General features: G+C 41.1%; 1 protein-coding gene across 3 annotated transcripts in view; it reads left to right on the top strand.

Annotated features, from left to right (window-relative positions):
- The window catches only part of LOC126372177 (uncharacterized), a 319,771-nt gene that overhangs the window by 2,552 nt on the left and 298,347 nt on the right, over positions 1–18,872 (top strand). For all 3 annotated transcript variants that reach the window (XM_050017828.1, XM_050017826.1, XM_050017829.1), the window contains exons 2-5: positions 890–1,549; positions 1,930–2,018; positions 3,178–3,352; positions 4,478–4,517. In XM_050017828.1, the coding sequence (XP_049873785.1) occupies positions 956–1,549; positions 1,930–2,018; positions 3,178–3,352; positions 4,478–4,507 (888 nt within the window). In that variant the 5' untranslated portion in view covers positions 890–955 and the 3' untranslated portion in view covers positions 4,508–4,517. The remainder of the gene's footprint in view (positions 1–889; positions 1,550–1,929; positions 2,019–3,177; positions 3,353–4,477; positions 4,518–18,872) is intronic.

Genomic DNA, 18,872 nt, shown 5'->3' with positions numbered 1-18,872 from the left:
CGAGTGACGTCTCATTATTTACGAGTGTGTCTGAAGACTTTAATGAATCTACAAAGGGAGAGATTTATTTATAAACTAGGGAGGGACTTAAGTCCTTTAAAGAAACTGTCGCTGTAAATTATAACATCTTGAAAACGGTTTAATTTCACGGGCTAATATCAACTATCAGTGAAAACTGCCTGCCTGAGTTAATAATAATAATAAATATCAAAAAATTCGTAACGTTTTCCATATTTCGATCCAGTCATGACCTAAGTTTCCCAACCATTGTCGAATAGCTTATTAGCTTCAAACGTTTTTTCGATTGTGCTCCACCTAAATCCCCTGGTAGTTGCGGCTTCCGTATGCATCCCGCTTAGGGACGGTACTGAAAAGTACCAGCGCCTGAAGGACGTAATATACGATCCTGACGACTCGATTACTCTAGCCATAGAGGCGGCCAATCAGCTCGCGATAACAAACACCTTATAACTTAAATACCGTCTCCGCCGGCGTGGTCGACGATTTCCCTCTTTCAGTGCTTACCTAAGGTCTATTCGATTAATACTTTCAAATATTATCCTCTCAGACGACGCCCTGACTCGAGGCCCAACTGGGCACCCTCAGGCCTGTTGTCTTAAATTTTGCATCGGGTGAGAGCCCTCAGCGCTCCCCATTTGTCCGGCCAAGTAGTTAATGGCATGTGCGGAAAATCTACAATACGTCACGTCAAAAAAATAATCTAGATACACTTACTTATCATTGCGTCATCCTGTGTTGCTATGCTAAATAAAAAAAAAACAGAAGTTTAATTTCGGCAAGGAGGTTAGGTACCTACTTACTGATATAGTCGTGAGCTTTATTATATTGTTACTTATAAGTACTGGCATATTATCTTGATTCCCTACAGGTTAAGCATGATGGCAAAAACTTAGAAATGTTTTCAAGACATTTTGAGCAGTGTATCAAAAGCTAAATGTGCACCAGAAAATATTACCCAAAGTGGTCGCCGTATTACAAATACAGTTGGTATTCAAAATGGTCACCCTACAGCAAATACCGATGGTATTCAGATTGGTCGCCCTACTACAAATACCGCGGTAGATGGTATTCGAGTTCCTCCCCGTATTACAAATACGGGTGGTATTTGTCACCGTATTACAGATACGGGTGGACCTCGAGATTGTGGCCCAATAAGTACAGATGGTACTCAAGCATCTGGCCTTATTACAACTATAACTGGTATCCACACTGGTCATCATACTACAAAAGCTATTTCGACGATAACTACTACGATTTGAAATACAAAATGAACATGTTTAAGTCGGACTTGGCGTCTGTTCCGAAGAACAGATCAGATTTTGTGAACGACCTCGAGATTCCTGACGATTGGCGACGAGTTTATGACGAAGTTGACGAGTTGGTGACGACACGCAGACGTGACAGCCTGCTGTCAGGGAGTTGTGACGAGTGTGACGTCAGGCCTGCCAGTGCACTCAGCACGGACTCCAGCATATCATTGTCGCGAGCAATGACGGATTCCGAGATTGATTACGATAGATATAGGCGTGTGAGTGTGTGGGGTTTCGTTTGTTTTGGCAAATATTTTTGGAATAGCTTTTTAATATTCTCAAAAAATTGGCCTTTTGATCATATTTTAGTACTTAATTGTTTAAGTGCTTATTTTAACACTTGTGTGAGTAAAACAATTGTTAATGTAATTAATTTATAATCATTAATTTAAGAGCCACGCTTTTATTGGTGTAGCATTCTCCACTCTTGACTATCAAAAGCCAATTCTTTGACTTCTTCATAGACACTACGTTCGCCTTTTCTTTAATTTGTTCCATGTAAAGCTATATGTAGGATCAATTTTTCCTATTTATCGATTTTAACAAACTCATACCAGCTACTAAGATTCGTCTCTTAATCGTTGTAATATGATTGCAGCTCCGCAACCGAAGTCAAAGCGATCCGTTTAACGACATGAAGATTGCCCTCGAAGCCTTTCCATCGGAGTATCTGACGTCACTTCGAGAGTTAGTAGCTATTTAAACAATTTAACATAAGTACCTACTTAATTTAATTGAGTAGCTCGGTGGCGCAGCGGTAATTGAAGTTAAGCAACTTTCGCAAAGGCCGGTCATAGGATGGGTGACCACAAAAAAAAAGTTTTCATCTCGAGCTCCTCCGTGCTTCGGAAGGCACGTTAAGCCGTTGGTCCCGGCTGCATTAGCAGTCGTTAATAACCACCAATCCGCACTGGGCCCGCGTGATGGTTTAAGGCCCGATCTCCCTATCCATCCATAGGGAAGGCCCGTGCCCCAGCAGTGGGGACGTTTATGGGTTGATGATGATGATGACCTACTTAATTGGAGATGTCCTTAGAAAAGTTTAGTACGATCTACTCTGAACCGGCGTGCGTGTATGAAGCGATAGGAAGCAAAATAAGTGTGTCAGGATCAAAGCAAATGGAATTCTATAGTCTCTGTTCACCCAGGTGGGAAATAGGCGTGAGTTTATGTATGTATGTACTTACTTATTTTTTATGCGAGTTGTCTTGTTGCTAGACTAGAGCCACAATCTAGTCATGGAGGGATGCATTACCCGTTCGAGCAAATTTAACATCTAGCGGAAATGCTTCTTTCTAATTTTAACACATAAGTTCGTTCACGATCATATTATCTCAATTAGGATAGTCAGAGGTACATCCATCGTAAGATGAACTAAGTGCCCTCACCACACCGAGCTTTCTGTCGTGATTTAAATATGTATGAGTGTAATTAGCCAAGAGAATAGTATTGTCACGGGATAGATCCGGAATCCCCGGGTTCAAATCCCGGTGGGGACATGTCACAAAAATCACTTTGTGATCCCTAGTTTGGTTAGGACATTACAGGCTGATCACCTGATTGTCCGAAATTAAGATGATCCGTGCTTCGGAAGGCACGTTAAGCCGTTGGTCCCGGTTACTACTTACTGATGTAAGTAAGTAGTCGTTACATGAGTCATGTCAGGGGCCTTTGGCGGCTCAATAGTGACCCTGACGCCAGGGTTGATGATGAGGTTGGTATTCCACCTCACAACGCACACGATAAGAAGAAGATGGGGAAGAAAAATCTCCCATGACTCGACTTGTAGTGCCAAGCAGTGGTGGCCAGGGAAACAAAGGGCGTTGTGTTATAACGTCCTCTTCAGTTTCCAGGAGACGTCAGCCCCGGTTACTACCACCTACAAACGCGAGAGACCGTTGTACAATGAGGCGCTGCATCGCAGGATGGCGAAGTATTTCGATGAGGAGTGCCGGGTATTCGACCCTGATGACCCAGCCCTGCTGGACCTGGAGGAAGCTTTGAACAGCTTGGATATGAAGGTAGGATCTTAGTCTTGCATGAAGAATGGAAGCAGTCGTTATGGTCATAGAATAAGGAATAATACTACGCATACAACGGCAACTCTCCGCTCCCCACCAGCGTCTGAGCTAGGTTTACCTCAACCCCCCCCACCCCCCCGAACATAGTTTAGACTTGAATCGTATGGTGTCAGACGTCACACACACAGATGCGCGTGTACGATAATGTCAATGTGTAGTGTCTGTGTAAAACGAGGTTGTTTGTATGAAGTGTCCGGGGTGTATTGTTTCCATACTCTCTCTCTCCTTGGCATTTATTATTCTAATTATGTCGTTTTGTTGATTGGTGCTTAAATTAAACCCAAATAAGTCATGTCGTTCTGTCAAAATACGAAAATCAAGTGGCACGCATGTTAGGGACAAAAACAAACTTATCATCAAAATTTATTGAATCGATCGATAACTTTATATTGCGTATGTTAACCCTGCTGATGGTGGGGTGTGCCTTCTTTGTAACCATGGAAACCATTCCATCATCGTCAGCCGGTAATCGTCCATTGCTGGACATAGGCTTCGCTCGAGGCTCGCCACAATCCCTTTTTCCACTCCGACCAACTAAACGGATCAACCAGTTGTTCCGATCGGAATTCAGTGTGCAATTCAATGACCGATCCTCTGTTACCCACATGTACTCCAACCTGCACTGGAACAGCGTGGTGCTATATACTCCATACCTTACCCCCTTCTATTGATTGAAGGGAGGCATGTGCCCAGGACGTATACCACCTATAGGCTTACAGGGTTTAGGCTTCTGTCTTTAAGATATAGGTGTGTATAGGGTTGCCATCTCTAAGGTTTGGAAAACAGGACCAGACGCGTGAAAACCCCGGATTTTAGAGTCCAAAAGTCGAAAATGTCAACAAGATCTTTTAAACTGTGTAGTACATACTAAAATTTATATTATGGCAACACCGCTTTTTAATCTTCCTTCTAACATCATGCCGATGGGGTGTTGCTTTTTTTTACTTTTTGTTAATTTCAATTATGCAGTCCATTTCTAAAAGTCAAGCATGTGTTTTCTTTATATTTAACACCAGGGACGCACAATAGGTACTTACCTAAGTTAACCTTTTTTTCAATTCTCAGGCGCTGCAAGCCGATTTGGACAAGATCTAACTACGAGCATGTAGAGACGTAGATAACGGACCTATAGATAATGGACCTACTTTTGGACCGGGATTACTTTTGGACCTTGTAGATATACTTAGTACGAAATTCATAAAATAAATAAAATAGTTACAAACGAGACCAAATTTTTTTTTAAAGAAAAATATAAGTCAAGGGCTGTGTGTAAAATGTATTTTAATGGGAATGATTTCCAACATTACAACAATTGTTTAACGCTATTGTACCTACAACGGGCATCGCATCGGCAAACGAATAAACTAGAAAATGTTATTATTGGCAAAATAATCAAAGATATCATGAGACATTTAGGTATCTCAAAAATTTTTCGTTATTATGCAAACAATAAAGCCTTAAATACATTATACTTAACAAAAAATACAATATCTTTTACAAAACAATACTTATTGCACTTATTTTTGGAATTCAGTTGAGATTCACATTCATTTCCTTAGCAGCGCGGCGAAATAATACTATGAAAATAATTACATTATTAATAACTTTTGGATTACCATCACAATGGCCCCGATTCCTGCAGACACCTCCTAATTTTACTTTAAGTTATATCCGTCACTTTATTATCCGCCGAAAAGGAAAGGGACGGTTGATTGACAGCTCTTAATTTTGAGAAGAGTGATAACCCGGGCGGGCGAATCAAAAATGTATCTCGCTGGTATGTAAACCGTTTGTCGTGTGCTGTTAACTTAATTCTGTCGGGTTATTAGCCAATGCAAACATTTTATAGGGTTGTTTTAGATTTGTGCTTAAAATTGACGTGTGGTCTATAAATTTTATGCTTGTCGATTACCAGTACCTTTCCTTTTAAGAAAATAACAGAAAAATAAAATTAGATGGTGTCTACCGGAATTAGCAGCAATATCAGTCTGTGTCTCACTCAATTTAACGGAATTCAACCTTTTTGTTAACACAATGAAATAATTTGTTCCGTTGGAATTGTTAAACAGTTATAAAAACGAAACGTGTAACACTTTCAAACAAAGTAGGCATGTTACGTTGCACGTTATGTTACAAGTTACAACTTTGTTCGCAAGATTATCGAACAATGTGTTCGACGAACATGCTCGTAGAAACGCAAGTTTTGTATGACTGTTCAAATACCATCCATTATTGTAAAGTTCATATTTTGGTATTCATGTTCCCAATTTCTGTGTTGAAAACTGTCGTACAGAGAATATATTTAGGTGACCGACTATCCGCAAAATATTTCATCCTCGCCTCGGGATTAAATTGTTACTTTATCGCACACATATTTTTATAATCTTTAGGTGCGGGATGGTGCAAAAGGATTACATAAAATTATATCATCCGCGAGTAATACTAATCGGTAGGTACACGACCATTTTTAACAGACTTCAAAAAAGGAGGAGGTGCCCAATTCGTCGGGATCCTTCTTTTTAAACCAATAAAAGCCTATCATTAGTGAGATTTGTGGTACTTCTCTCTTTAGTGGATGATTCGTCTCTTTGAGCAGGGTAACATTTTGCGGATGAACAGTCACCTAAGGGTGGTATCAATAAACGAATCTCTGCTGAGACTGCCCTCAAGATCATGCTCAAGTCTCTGTTTTTATATGAGAACTGTCACATTGACATGATCTTGACGGCAGTCTTAGTTTATTAATACCACCCTAAGTCATAGAACATACCTACGTAGTAGTCAAGTATCTGGGATAAAAAAAAATATATTATCACAAATTGTAAAAGCAAATACTAGTGTTTAGAAACTGGTATTTTTGTAATTAATACTATTTCAGATCTACAATGTAAGAGACTAATAGTTAGCAGTGAACACAATATCGCTTTCACCATGGTACAAGAAGACCAGGTATGCTCAATCCTATGACAAGCCGCCATTGCTAGCCCTTTGATGATGTATGAGTTACCACTGTGTTCCAACATTCCAAGGACGTATATTTTATTATTGAAGATTAAGTGAATTACTGACTAATATATTTAATTACTATTACTTGTCACATATATAAAATCATTAAAACTGTAAGTCTTTTACTAAAAGTTCAAAATTTTCTTGCAAAGTAAATATAAAAACGTTGGTCGTGGGTAATTTATTTTTTACGAAATGGCAACGCAGGGTGGGATGACGCCAGCTGGGCTAACCTTGAAATGTGAACTGTCATTTTTGAGCATATCTGGTCTTTTTATATCATGGCTTTCATGGCGTTAAGAAAGTTACGAATAAAAAGCTTTTAAATTACGAAAAAACGTTCGTAAGACATGTTTTTATGGCATTGTACAATTTTATGTAACCATTTCAAAGGTTTTATTATGAAAAAGCTCTACACAGAAAGGATATATCACTGTATGATGCTTAATATATTATTATTCATAAACGGTGTAAAGACGGAAAACCACATTTTCAATTTAATGAGAAACTTTCCAGGCTACCTTAAAAAAAAAAAATACTTTTGCCTTTGTTTAACCGTCTCATTTCATGGATAACAGATATTATGAGATACATATATCTTTTATCTTTGTTTGTGTCAAAAAATATGTTGCTACCTATATTACTTAATGTGCTTAATAGTTAGCAACATAATTCTATACATAATGTGATCCAAATATCAAGTAACAATTATTTTTGCATATGCCTCAGTCAATATATTGTATTTTTGAATAATTACGTACCCGAGTAATGAGAAAATAGGTTATTATTTCACGCTGATTTTCAAATGAACCTTAAAATACACACAACAATAAATGAAAAAAAATAATACTAGATGCGAGTTTTCCGTCTACACAAACATACAGTAACACAACTTATATAAATAATACTTAGAGAATATTGCCCACAAAGGTAACATATAAATCACAAATAAATGGCAAAACGACCTAACACGTAGCTGCCCCGAATATGGACGTGCTTTAAAAGGCGATCTTACATCTAAAGTTACTTTAATATAAAGTAAGAATGTTATGCTATAATTGAAACCTTAGCGACCTATCAGATCTTAAGTGCGAGAAGGACAGCGAATAAATTAAGAGACAGACTAACATGAATTCACATAAAAGCTTGCGTTTATTGATTCGGTTAGATGTTATTTCCTTTTTTCCCGCGGATTTCGGACTAAAATGACACAAGTCATAAAATTAAAGGCAGCGGGATTTCTTTCTCTTTTTTTCATTCTTTCTTTTTCTTTGAAGGTGCAAAGTCTGTCTTAAGTTCGTCATCTAAGTTCGGGATAACGGATTGTATATTTAATTCACTTATAAGTAGAAAGCTAATTCACATAACGCGATCTCTATTGAGCGTTGTCAGTATTGTACGTTATGTCTGCTAATATATATATATATATATATATATATTTATTTTGAATGATTTTGTGAAAGAATTTCCTGATTTTGTACAAAAGATACAATATCTTGTATCTTTTGAGTGCCCTCTGCAGCGGTTCCCAGGTGGGATTGTGTGTCGGATGCGGCAGAGACTTGGTTAGGGGAGCTTAAGCTGGATATATGATCCACGCAGGGTATTTTATTTGGACCATAGAGACCGTTTCAATAGGGTAGTTTCCAACTAGTCAAATCAGTTGCTTTTTACTAAACGTCAAAACACGCTATTACTATGGAATTTGTATGAAAAAGCAACCTGTGACGTCATAGAAAAAGGTGTCAAAATGTCGCACTTTTTATTACATTCTTTTTTATTAAAGTTCATAAATAAGAAAACGGTTTTTGTCACCTTTAGATCAGTATTTATTTAGTAATCGCAATTTTATAATTTATCTTTGACCTAGGAAACTAACCGTCGACTTTGTTGACACACACAGTGATACGTCCAGTAGACTTTGGACTACGATTATGTGACATATAAGTCATATATCAAACTAGCGACCCGCCCCGGCTTCGCTCGGGTGCTGAGGAAAAAATTAAATTATGTAATCACATTAAAAACCTCAAAAATAACGCTAATTCTCCACTATTTAATGGATGTTATTATACATATATAAACCTTCCTCTTGAATCACTCTATCTATTTAAAAAAACCACATCAAAATCAACGGATTTTGATGAAACTACGCAACGGCGTAGTTTTAAAGATTTAAGCGTATATCCCTATACAGGGACAGAAAAAGCGACTTTGTTTTATACTATGTAGTGACGATAGAGATCGCATTATGTGATTTAATTCTTTCATCTCATAATTGCACATCAAATCATGTCAATACACACAAGGTCTATCCATTGATAAACACGAAACTAAATTCGTTTTCATGCTTCTATTGCGACTAACATTTTCGTTGATTTTCGATGGTATATTGATGTTATCTTTAGGTCCAAAACGTCTACTTCCCAAAAGGACCACTGTCCCAAATCGTCCACTTCCCAAAACGGCAACTCCCAAAATGACCACTCTCCCAAATCGTCCACTTTCCCAAAACGTCTACTTCCCGAAAGGACAACTCCCAAAATGTCTACTTCCCACATCGACTACTTTCTAAAAATTTGAGAATATGCAAATTTTTGGAAAGCAGTAGTGTCTAGAAATGTAGGTTTTAAGGGTGTATTTTTTTTAACCGGTTTTTTCTCAAATCGACCACATATTTGCAATAGGAATTGCCTTTGAAATACATAGTTGTTTTCACCACAGTTTTTAGGACTGATTTATTGCGTAAAACTAGATCCCTACCAATATTATAAATGCTAAAGTAACTCCCGAAATTCCCACGGGAACAGGAATTAGCGGGAAAACCCTTTTGTATAAAAATTCTAAATCGCTTAAGTTAGACGCTTGAAATTTGGCATGCAGGTACCATAGTTAACTTAAAGCTTAGTTGCAACTGGATATTGCAAAATTCCCACGGGAACGGGAGTTAGCGGGAAAAAACATTTGTATGATAAAATCTAAACCGCGTAAGATAGATGTTTTCAATCTAGCATGCATGCTACGAATAAAAGCATGCATGCATACCTTAGTAAATATAAATTTTAGTTATGGCTGTATTTTGAAAAATGGGAATTGGCGGGTAAAAAAAAATGTATGAAAAAATCTAAACTGCATAAGTTAGATGCTTGAAATTTGACATGCATATATTATATACCTTAGTGAATGCAAAGTTAAAAATTTTCCTGGGAACGGGAAGCGAGTTAGAGGCTTGAAATTTATAGCTCGCGGTAGTGGCAACCAAGAAACGTCGCGGCCGCGGCGGCGTTTGTGGGGCGGCGACAGCGGTGGCGAGGCGCGGAGGGAGGGGGGGGGGAGATACCCGAGTAAGCAACCGGAACGCGGCAGACGCGTGAGGGCAGACGTCGTTGATGGTCGTGTCAAATATTGAATTTTGCGGGCGAACTTTTCACTATTCTTGGATGGTTCAAATCTTTCGTAGGTAGTTTTCTGTTGAATTTTCCAGGCGGACATTTCACGGCGTATTTCTGTTGTAATTTTAAATTTTGTTTAAATTTTCGAAACTGATCGTATTTTCCTAAAATATCAAACCAAATCATAAACTAATAATCGAGGAATTAATATCAATTTATTATTTAACTGAGCTACTTATACTGTAACCTCATTTAAAAATAATAAAATTAAGCATTTTTTAACCTTTCTCCCATACACACAAAGATCTTTCTTTTATAACTAACCAAAAGCATAAATAATTAATTTCAAGCTTCTAGCTTAAAAAATGACGATACTTCCATACAAACTTTCATCCCTCTTTCAATCCGTTTTCCGCATTAAAAAGTAGCCTATGTCCTTTCTCAGGCTCTAAACTGTATGTGTACCAAATTTCATTTTAATCCGTTCAGTCGTTTTCGCGTGAAAGAGCGACAGACAGACAGACAGATTTACTTTAGCATTTATAATATTGGTAGGGATCTAGTTTTACGCAATAAATCAGTCCTAAAAACTGTGGTGAAAACAACTATGTATTTCAAAGGCAATTCCTATTGCAAATATGTGGTCGATTTGAGAAAAAACCGGTTAAAAAAAAATACACCCTTAAAACCTACATTTCTAGACACTACTGCTTTCCAAAAATTTGCATATTCTCAAATTTTTAGAAAGTAGTCGATGTGGGAAGTAGACATTTTGGGAGTTGTCCTTTCGGGAAGTAGACGTTTTGGTAAAGTGGACGATTTGGGAGAGTGGTCATTTTGGGAGTTGCCGTTTTGGGAAGTGGACGATTTGGGACAGTGGTCCTTTTGGGAAGTAGACGTTTTGGACCTAAAGGATATTAAAATGTATGTAGTGAAGACTAGTTTCAAACCAACTACTCATGCTTGTGTGAAACAAAACATATTCCCAAAGCGATCCTAGAGCCATACTTATGAACTAGCGTTAAATTATGGCATATCTAAGTATGTTTACATAGCTAAGTTGTTTGCGGTAAACATAATTATTCTAATGAGTGTAAACGGTACTTTGAATATCGGAATAAATAGATTTTGAGTATACACTGAAATGAAATAACATTTATTCGCTGTAGAGTGGTACAAAATATCTTAACACTTTCAAGGACAGAACGTCTAGTGACGTTCCGATTCCAAGGTGTCATACTATCTATTATGAATCACCGATGACCCATGGTGTCTGCTTGTGAAAGGGTTAAATAATATAATGGCCCCGATTCCTACAGACACCTTCTAATTTTATTTTAAGTCATACCCGTCCCTTTCTTTTTCAACGGATGAGATAATGACAGGTATACCTTAAAATAAAATTAGATGGAGTCTGCAGGAATTAGCACCAATGTAACAAAAAAGTCCACCACTCAACCATAATAGCGTGCGAATATTAAGTAATTTATAATTAAATGAACATGCTTCAAATCTTACTGTAGTGACAACTAAGTAAACTGTCGAAATTACGTAAGGAATTTTAAGTGTTTTTTTAAATGTAAATATAAGTTCACAACTACATCCCAATTGGGGTCGTCAGAGGTACATCCATCGCAAGATGAACTGAGTAACCACGCCTCACCGAGCCGTATCGCCGTCTTTAATGCTCGAGCCAACTGTGTTAGTGGAAACTATCTCAGTTTTAAGTCGGTTACACCACAATCTTATATGCACAAGGAAGCACTAAGCATGTACCTACATACCTACGTTTGGCTTGGATTGCATGCAGTATTTTCTGTTTTGTGCAAATAAGATTTGTGTTAGAATATATGATGTTAGTGATTCTGTAATAAGTACTTACCGTGTTCCTAAGGGACAATTTAGGTAACCGCTCTATGTAGTAGTAAAACGGAAATAAAGCCCACTACATATTTCACCGATGTATATTTTGTATGTCTACCGCAAACATCTCGCGCAGGCCCTAACATACGATGTATATTATAGGCACAATAAGTGTTATCTCGAACCATTCACCTGAGCACTTGGGGGTGTGAGATATAGCTTGATAGTAGTAATATGCAAGCAAAAGCAAGCATAAGGCTGCCTGTCCACCGGACCGGAGTGAAGCGGAGAAACGGAGACATATTAACCAATGTTAACCGCTCCGTTGCTTCGCTCCGCTCCGGTGGACAGGTAGCCTAAGACGTGTCTACTTTATTAAGACCCTGCATAACGTAGCCGTAGGTAGGTTTACGCTGGGAGCGGCGGAGCTCTGATAGTTAGCAAGAGCTACTGAATATAATAAATTCTTGAGTGTCTTTTTTCCTCCCTTCAGCCATAATTTGCGAAATTTGACATTCAACAAGTTTCTCCTTGATGTTAATTGGCCATTGACCTAGTAGGCGAATAATGTAATTTGTAACAAAAAAATATAATAGCGGTTTGATTCACGCGAGCGCTCATAGAGCCTGCGGACTGTTTTCTTTACAAAATGATTGTATAGATTGTCCGAGTTGTGTTATAACACAATATACTTACAGACTTATAAGGGCGCAGTTAGGGCAAGTGTATACTAATGTTAGGGCACTATCCAGCTACACCCCATACCCCCTCCAGTCTTGACTCTCGTCCACATAAAGTGCCGGACACTAAGCTAGCGTTTCTCTAAGCTAGTACAACCTTAGCTCTAACACTTATCAAAATACTAAATACCTACTCATTTGCTGGCACAATTATATACTTCTTAATTTTTTTAATACGATAGAATTAAGCAGCTACAATCGATTGACGGACAGATCCCAGGTTCGGTTATTAATCGGGTTAAATAATAAAAAATATCTATTCTAGAAGTTTCTCTACCGTCACACTTTAGTACCATGTCATAATAACTTCTTTGACAAATTGGACTGTAATGCTCATCACATGTCAAATATGTTAATAAGACAGGGTTCTAAAGTGGGTACATGTTAGCTGATGACTGTACCCCTTCCATTCAACGAGGGGAGGCTTAAAACGCAACGGTGGGGCTTGCGTACCATAAATGTTATGTTTTTATTTCATAAGAATGAAATTATAATATTTTATGTTATGTTATTATATTGTGGCGGCTGGAAAACTGCCGCCAACCGTCAGCCAATCAGCGGTCGTTCCCCGCCCGCGCTCCCGCACACACACGGGAGTCGGGAGAGACAAGAGTTTTGACACAGTACGAAGTACGAAGCGGAAAAAGTTTGTGCGTTATTTACGGTGGATGAATAATTGATTAAGTACTTAGTTCAGTAGTTCAATTTAATGGTGGACTGTGAGAGGTGCAATAAACGTTTTGGATGTAAAATTTTGTGTTGTGATTGGAACGTATCCTATTGAACGAGACAAAGTATATCTAAAAAGCAAAGAGGGATTCAGCGGGCTAGCACCGCTAACCATCCCCAAATTGGTGACCCCAGACGACGTTCTACATACACAATAACCTACTCTTCGGCTCAAGGCAAGTCTCAAATTTCTCCGCGAGCAGTCGCCAGGCGGCTTACGTACTCAAAGTCATCGACGCGAGGCTGATTCGACACTGTCCTTGAAGAGCTATACCCATTCAAGCACCGCGAGACTGATCAGATGCGAAGACATCCTATCTACCCTTGCCGACCGTAAATACTCCGTTTCCCGTACTTCAAAGACGATCAGTGCACACGATCTCCTTACAGCACTCATCTACTGCATCTGAAACTAAGCGATACCTACCTACCTGCGAAAATATCTACCGCATCAGGGCTGTGGTGTTTTACTGAAAGTACATACCTACTTACCTGGCAGTGGACTTCAATTTGGTGGTGGATAGCATGTATGTTTTTGCCTGCAGCAAGTTACACATAGCTGAGAAGTACTGAGGACTCCTGGAAGAAGGATACCTGCATGTGGAGTGAATTACCTAACTATCTACAATAACTAAAACTACAACTACTTGGACAATATACTATTCTAACTACAACTAATTTCTACGCCGATCTAAAACATAAACATTTAACCTACTACATTCCTTATTATTAATTAGCTATCTATTAAGTGTTGTGATACAGGTTTGTGCATGTAATACCTTTTAAAAATATTAATTTACTATCCAGGTAACTAAGATAAACCTTGTGTGTTACATTTAGCTATAATAATTTTAATTAAGTACTTATAAGTGAACATCTTAAAAGGTACCTAAGACTTCAGTTGTCTCATTGGTATTCTAAGGGCCTCATAATACAATAACAAAGCATTGAAGATAGCAAAACTGTTTACATTTCTAAAAATAGATTCACTGTATACAAGTTACATTTCATTTTACATCTTATAAACATTGTTATAGTTTCATATTCTCTCTAATCATTTAAACTGCTAGAATTTCATACTTACCTTAATTGAATTCATTGTAACAACTACTTAAGTAAATTGAATTTAATTGCTCATTTGAATTTTGTTTGGTATGGTTATGGTCTTATTTTAACTATTATTTGTGCTTATTTTTATTAATCATATATAGTGTGTGTGACTGCAGCAGAGTCAGTTTCCTTTTACATTTTTTTTACATTTTTTATATTTTTTATTTTATTATCGGTGTTGGTTTGTTGTCTCTCTCTCTCTCTCTGTGTGTGTGGTTTATTTTCCCTGGTTTCCTTTTCTCTCTCTTTTTATATTACCCTTTTGTCTTGTGTATTTTTCTCCTGACTATGGCATCGCAGGACGAGTTGAAGGAGCAGCTTGTGGAGCTGCAAAAGCAGCTGGCACAATTACAAGGCCCATCCACATCACAGGCACAAGTCACTGCAGCTGTCTCTGTCAAACTTCCACCATTCTGGGTAAACAAGCCTAGTGTATGGTTTGGCCAGGCAGAGGCACAGTTCGACGTCGCCGGTATCACGCAGGACAGGACCAAGTACAGCCATGTACTTGCTATTTTGGACTCTAGGGTATCTGACGTGGTGGAGGACATCATCGTTAACCCGCCTAAAGAGGACAGGTACAATTTTCTTAAAACAGAATTAATTAAGCGGTTGTCGTGTTCGAGGGAACAGCGTGTCAGGCAACTACTCAGCGAGGAGCAACTAGGTGATCGCAAACCTTCGCAGTTCCTCCGTGACTTGCGTTCTTTGGCTGGCAAAACCGTTTCTGATGATGGCATAATACGGGAGCTGTGGATGCGACGCTTGCCTAACAATATACAAGTGATACTCGCCGCGCAGAAGGACTTACCTGTAGATAAAATTGCAGAGATTGCAGACAACATCCTTGAGGTAAGTCACCCCATGCCTGCCGTACACGCTGCTAGCGCTCCTGCGTTCGACGTGGAGAAAATCATGCGATGCATCGACCAGTTAACTCAGAAGGTTGATGCCCTTACCTCCGCGGCTGCACGATCACGGTCAAGACCGACTTCTCAGGACAGAAGTAACCGCTCCCGGTCGTCTTCTAGTGGTCGCCGCCTGTGCTGGTACCATAGAAGGTTCGGCCCCAAAGCTAGTAAGTGCATCAGCCCTTGTGAGTGGAAGACCGATAAGGGAAACGCGACAGGCAGTCAGTAGAGGTGGCAACTGATTGTCCTAATCCCGGCCGCCGCTTGTTTGTTACCGATGCCGACTCCAAATGCCGATTTTTGATCGACACTGGATCGGATCTTTGCTGTTTTCCGCGCCGCCTTGTCAAAGGCCGCTCATCTGCCACAGACTACGAACTCAGCGCCGCAAACGGCAGCTCTATCAAGACCTACGGCACCATCGCTCTCTGCCTAAACCTTGGTCTGCGCCGAGAGTTCCGTTGGCATTTTGTAGTGGCCGACGTAAGTACTCCTATAATAGGGTCGGATTTTCTGGCATATTATAACTTGTTGCCAGACTGCCACAACAAAAAGCTCTTGGACGGCGCCACCAGCCTCTCAGCACCAGCTAGCGTCGCCCAAGTCAACCAAGTAAGCGTGAGGTCTGTAGCAACAGAGAACACCATCTTCTCTAAACTGCTCTCTGAACACCCTGACCTCACTCGCCCACCAGGCCTACCACGTGTCATCAGGCACTCCACAGTGCACCACATTGTGACGACTGATGGCCCACCTGTTTCCTGTCGACCTCGGCGCCTCGCCCCTCAGAAGTTCTCTGCGGCGAAGAAGGAATTTGAGGAAATGGTTAGATCTGGCACAGCGCGACCTTCGGACAGTCCCTGGGCTTCACCATTACACATGGCACGCAAGGGAGAAGATGGCTGGCGTCCATGCGGGGACTACAGAGCCCTTAACGCAAGAACGGTACCTGATCGCTATCCTGTCCGACACATCGCCGATTTTTCACAACATCTCGCCGGCAAGACTGTCTTCAGCACGATTGATCTCGTTAAGGCCTACCAACAAATACCCGTCAACAAAGAGGACATCTGCAAGACGGCCATTACAACTCCTTTTGGCCTCTTCGAATTCCCCTTTATGACTTTCGGCCTGCGGAACGCTGGACAAACGTTCCAGCGTTTCATAGACGAGGTTGTAAGGGGACTCGAATTTTGCTATCCATATGTTGACGATATTTTGGTGTCTTCTCGAAACGCTGAAGAACACGCCGAACATCTGCGTATACTTTTTCACCGTCTCGCCGAATACGGCGTGATAGTGAACGCGTCTAAATGTGTTTTCGCCGCTAACGAAGTCACATTCCTAGGCTATAACATCTCTAAAGACGGCACACGGCCTCCGCCCGGAAGAGTTGAAGCTCTGCGACAGTACCCCTTGCCTAAAACGGTACAAGGCCTGCGTAGGTTTCTAGGCATGGTAAACTTTTACCGCCGTTTCCTCCCTAATGCCGCAGAACTACAAGCACCGCTCATCAACGTGTTGGCAAGCTCTAAACTTAAAGGTGCAAAGCCAGTACCCTGGACACCAGAACTAGAGCTCGCGTTTGAGAATTGTAAGAAGCATCTCACTAACGCTACTCTCTTGGCTCATCCCATTTCTGATGCCCCACTGGGGCTGTTCACGGATGCATCTTCTCATCAAGTCGGAGCTTGCCTGCAACAAAAAGTCGGTCCACATTGGCAACCGCTTGCTTTCTTTAGCAAGAAGCTTACGGAAAAGCAATCCCAGTGGCCCGCATATTACCGCGAATTATTGGCAGTGTATGAGAGTGTGCAACAATTTCGTCACATCTTGGAAGTGCAGCACGTCACTATCTACACTGACCACAAGCCCCTCCTCTACGCTTTCACGCAGCGTCGGGAGAAGTTGCCTCCGGTACAGCTCAATCAGCTCACCTTTGTATCCCAGTTCACGACGGATATTGCACACATAAAAGGTGTGGATAACGTCGTGGCTGATACAATGTCACGCATAGAGGCAATCTCCTTAGAGGACGACTACACAGCTCTTGCCGTATCACAGGAAGAAGACGAGGAGCTACAGAAACTGCTTAGCGACGGTACCTCTCTAAAATTAGAGAAAGTCGCGCTGCCTGGTACTGACGTCACAATCATCTGTGACACGTCTACCGGCAAAGCCCGGCCATTCCTCACTGTCTCTTTCCGTCGGAAATACTTCGACAAGCTCCATAACTTAAGCCATCCAGGCATTCGTGCTACCTCCCGTCTTATCACCGACAGATTCGTGTGGCCTTCCATCCAAAAGGACGTCCGCGAGTGGACTAGGTCTTGTATCCCTTGCCAACGTAGCAAGGTTACAAGACATACTGTCTCACCGCTCGGTAACTTTGGCGTTCCACCTGGCCGTTTCCGCCACATCCACGTTGACATTGTGGGACCCTTGCCCGTTTGTGAGGGTTATAGCTATCTGCTGACGGCTGTGGATAGGTTTACGCGCTGGCCTGAGGCGTGGCCCATGCGAAGTATCACGGCAGAAGAAACTGCCGATACTCTTCTCTCTGGTTGGATCGCTCGATTTGGGACCCCTACTTGCATAACAACAGATCAGGGACGGCAATTTGAGTCCGATCTGTTCCGTAAACTTATGGCATTTTTAGGGACCAAGAAGCTTAGAACTACCAGTTACCATCCCTGTGCCAATGGCATGGTCGAGCGCCTACACAGGCAACTCAAAGCCTCCCTGATGTGTCGCGATGAATCCTGGATCAGAGCCTTACCTGTCGTGTTACTTGGCATGCGCGCAGCGCTGAAAGAGGACCTGAAAGCTTCAGCGGCAGAATTGGTTTATGGGGAACCGTTGCACTTACCTGGCGAGATGTTTGATCCAGAATCTCCCAGTGTAAAAACGTCGGATTTTGTCGCCCAGCTGCGGACGTACATGGAAACATTGCGACCTGTCCCCGCTGCACACCACACTCAGCCAACGTCGTTCGTTTATAAAAACTTGACGTCGGCTTCGCATGTGTTCCTCCGCGACGACACCGTACGACGACCCCTGACACCGCCGTACACTGGACCATACCTAGTCGTGCAAAGAGCAACGAAGACCATCACTCTTCTAATAAAGGGCAAAGAGGTAACAGTCAGTGTCGACCGTGTCAAGCCTGCACACATTGATGCTGACCTAACCGCTACTACACCAGCTGCTCCGGCTCCACCAGTACCGGTAGCTTCACCTTCAGCTGTTCCTGCGACTCCGCCTGCTGCTCCTTCTGCCCCGTCTACTATCACTGTTCTTCCTTCTGCCACTACTCTTCCTTCTTTTCCAGACTCACGCAAACCCTACACCACTAGGACAGGTCGGACAGTCCGCTTTGCTAAGCCGTTCGATCTCTGACCTTCTTCTTCTTCTTCTTTCCGGGTTTTCTTGACTCCGTAGGGGGGTGGTGTGGCGGCTGGAAAACTGCCGCCAACCGTCAGCCAATCAGCGGTCGTTCCCCGCCCGCGCTCCCGCACACACACGGGAGTCGGGAGAGACAAGAGTTTTGACACAGTACGAAGTACGAAGCGGAAAAAGTTTGTGCGTTATTTACGGTGGATGAATAATTGATTAAGTACTTAGTTCAGTAGTTCAATTTAATGGTGGACTGTGAGAGGTGCAATAAACGTTTTGGATGTAAAATTTTGTGTTGTGATTGGAACGTATC

The sequence above is a fragment of the Pectinophora gossypiella genome, chromosome 13, assembly GCF_024362695.1.
Source record: "Pectinophora gossypiella chromosome 13, ilPecGoss1.1, whole genome shotgun sequence".
In the NCBI taxonomy this organism is placed as follows: Eukaryota; Metazoa; Arthropoda; class Insecta; order Lepidoptera; family Gelechiidae; genus Pectinophora; species Pectinophora gossypiella.
This window is presented reverse-complemented; position numbering and strand designations above follow the sequence as displayed.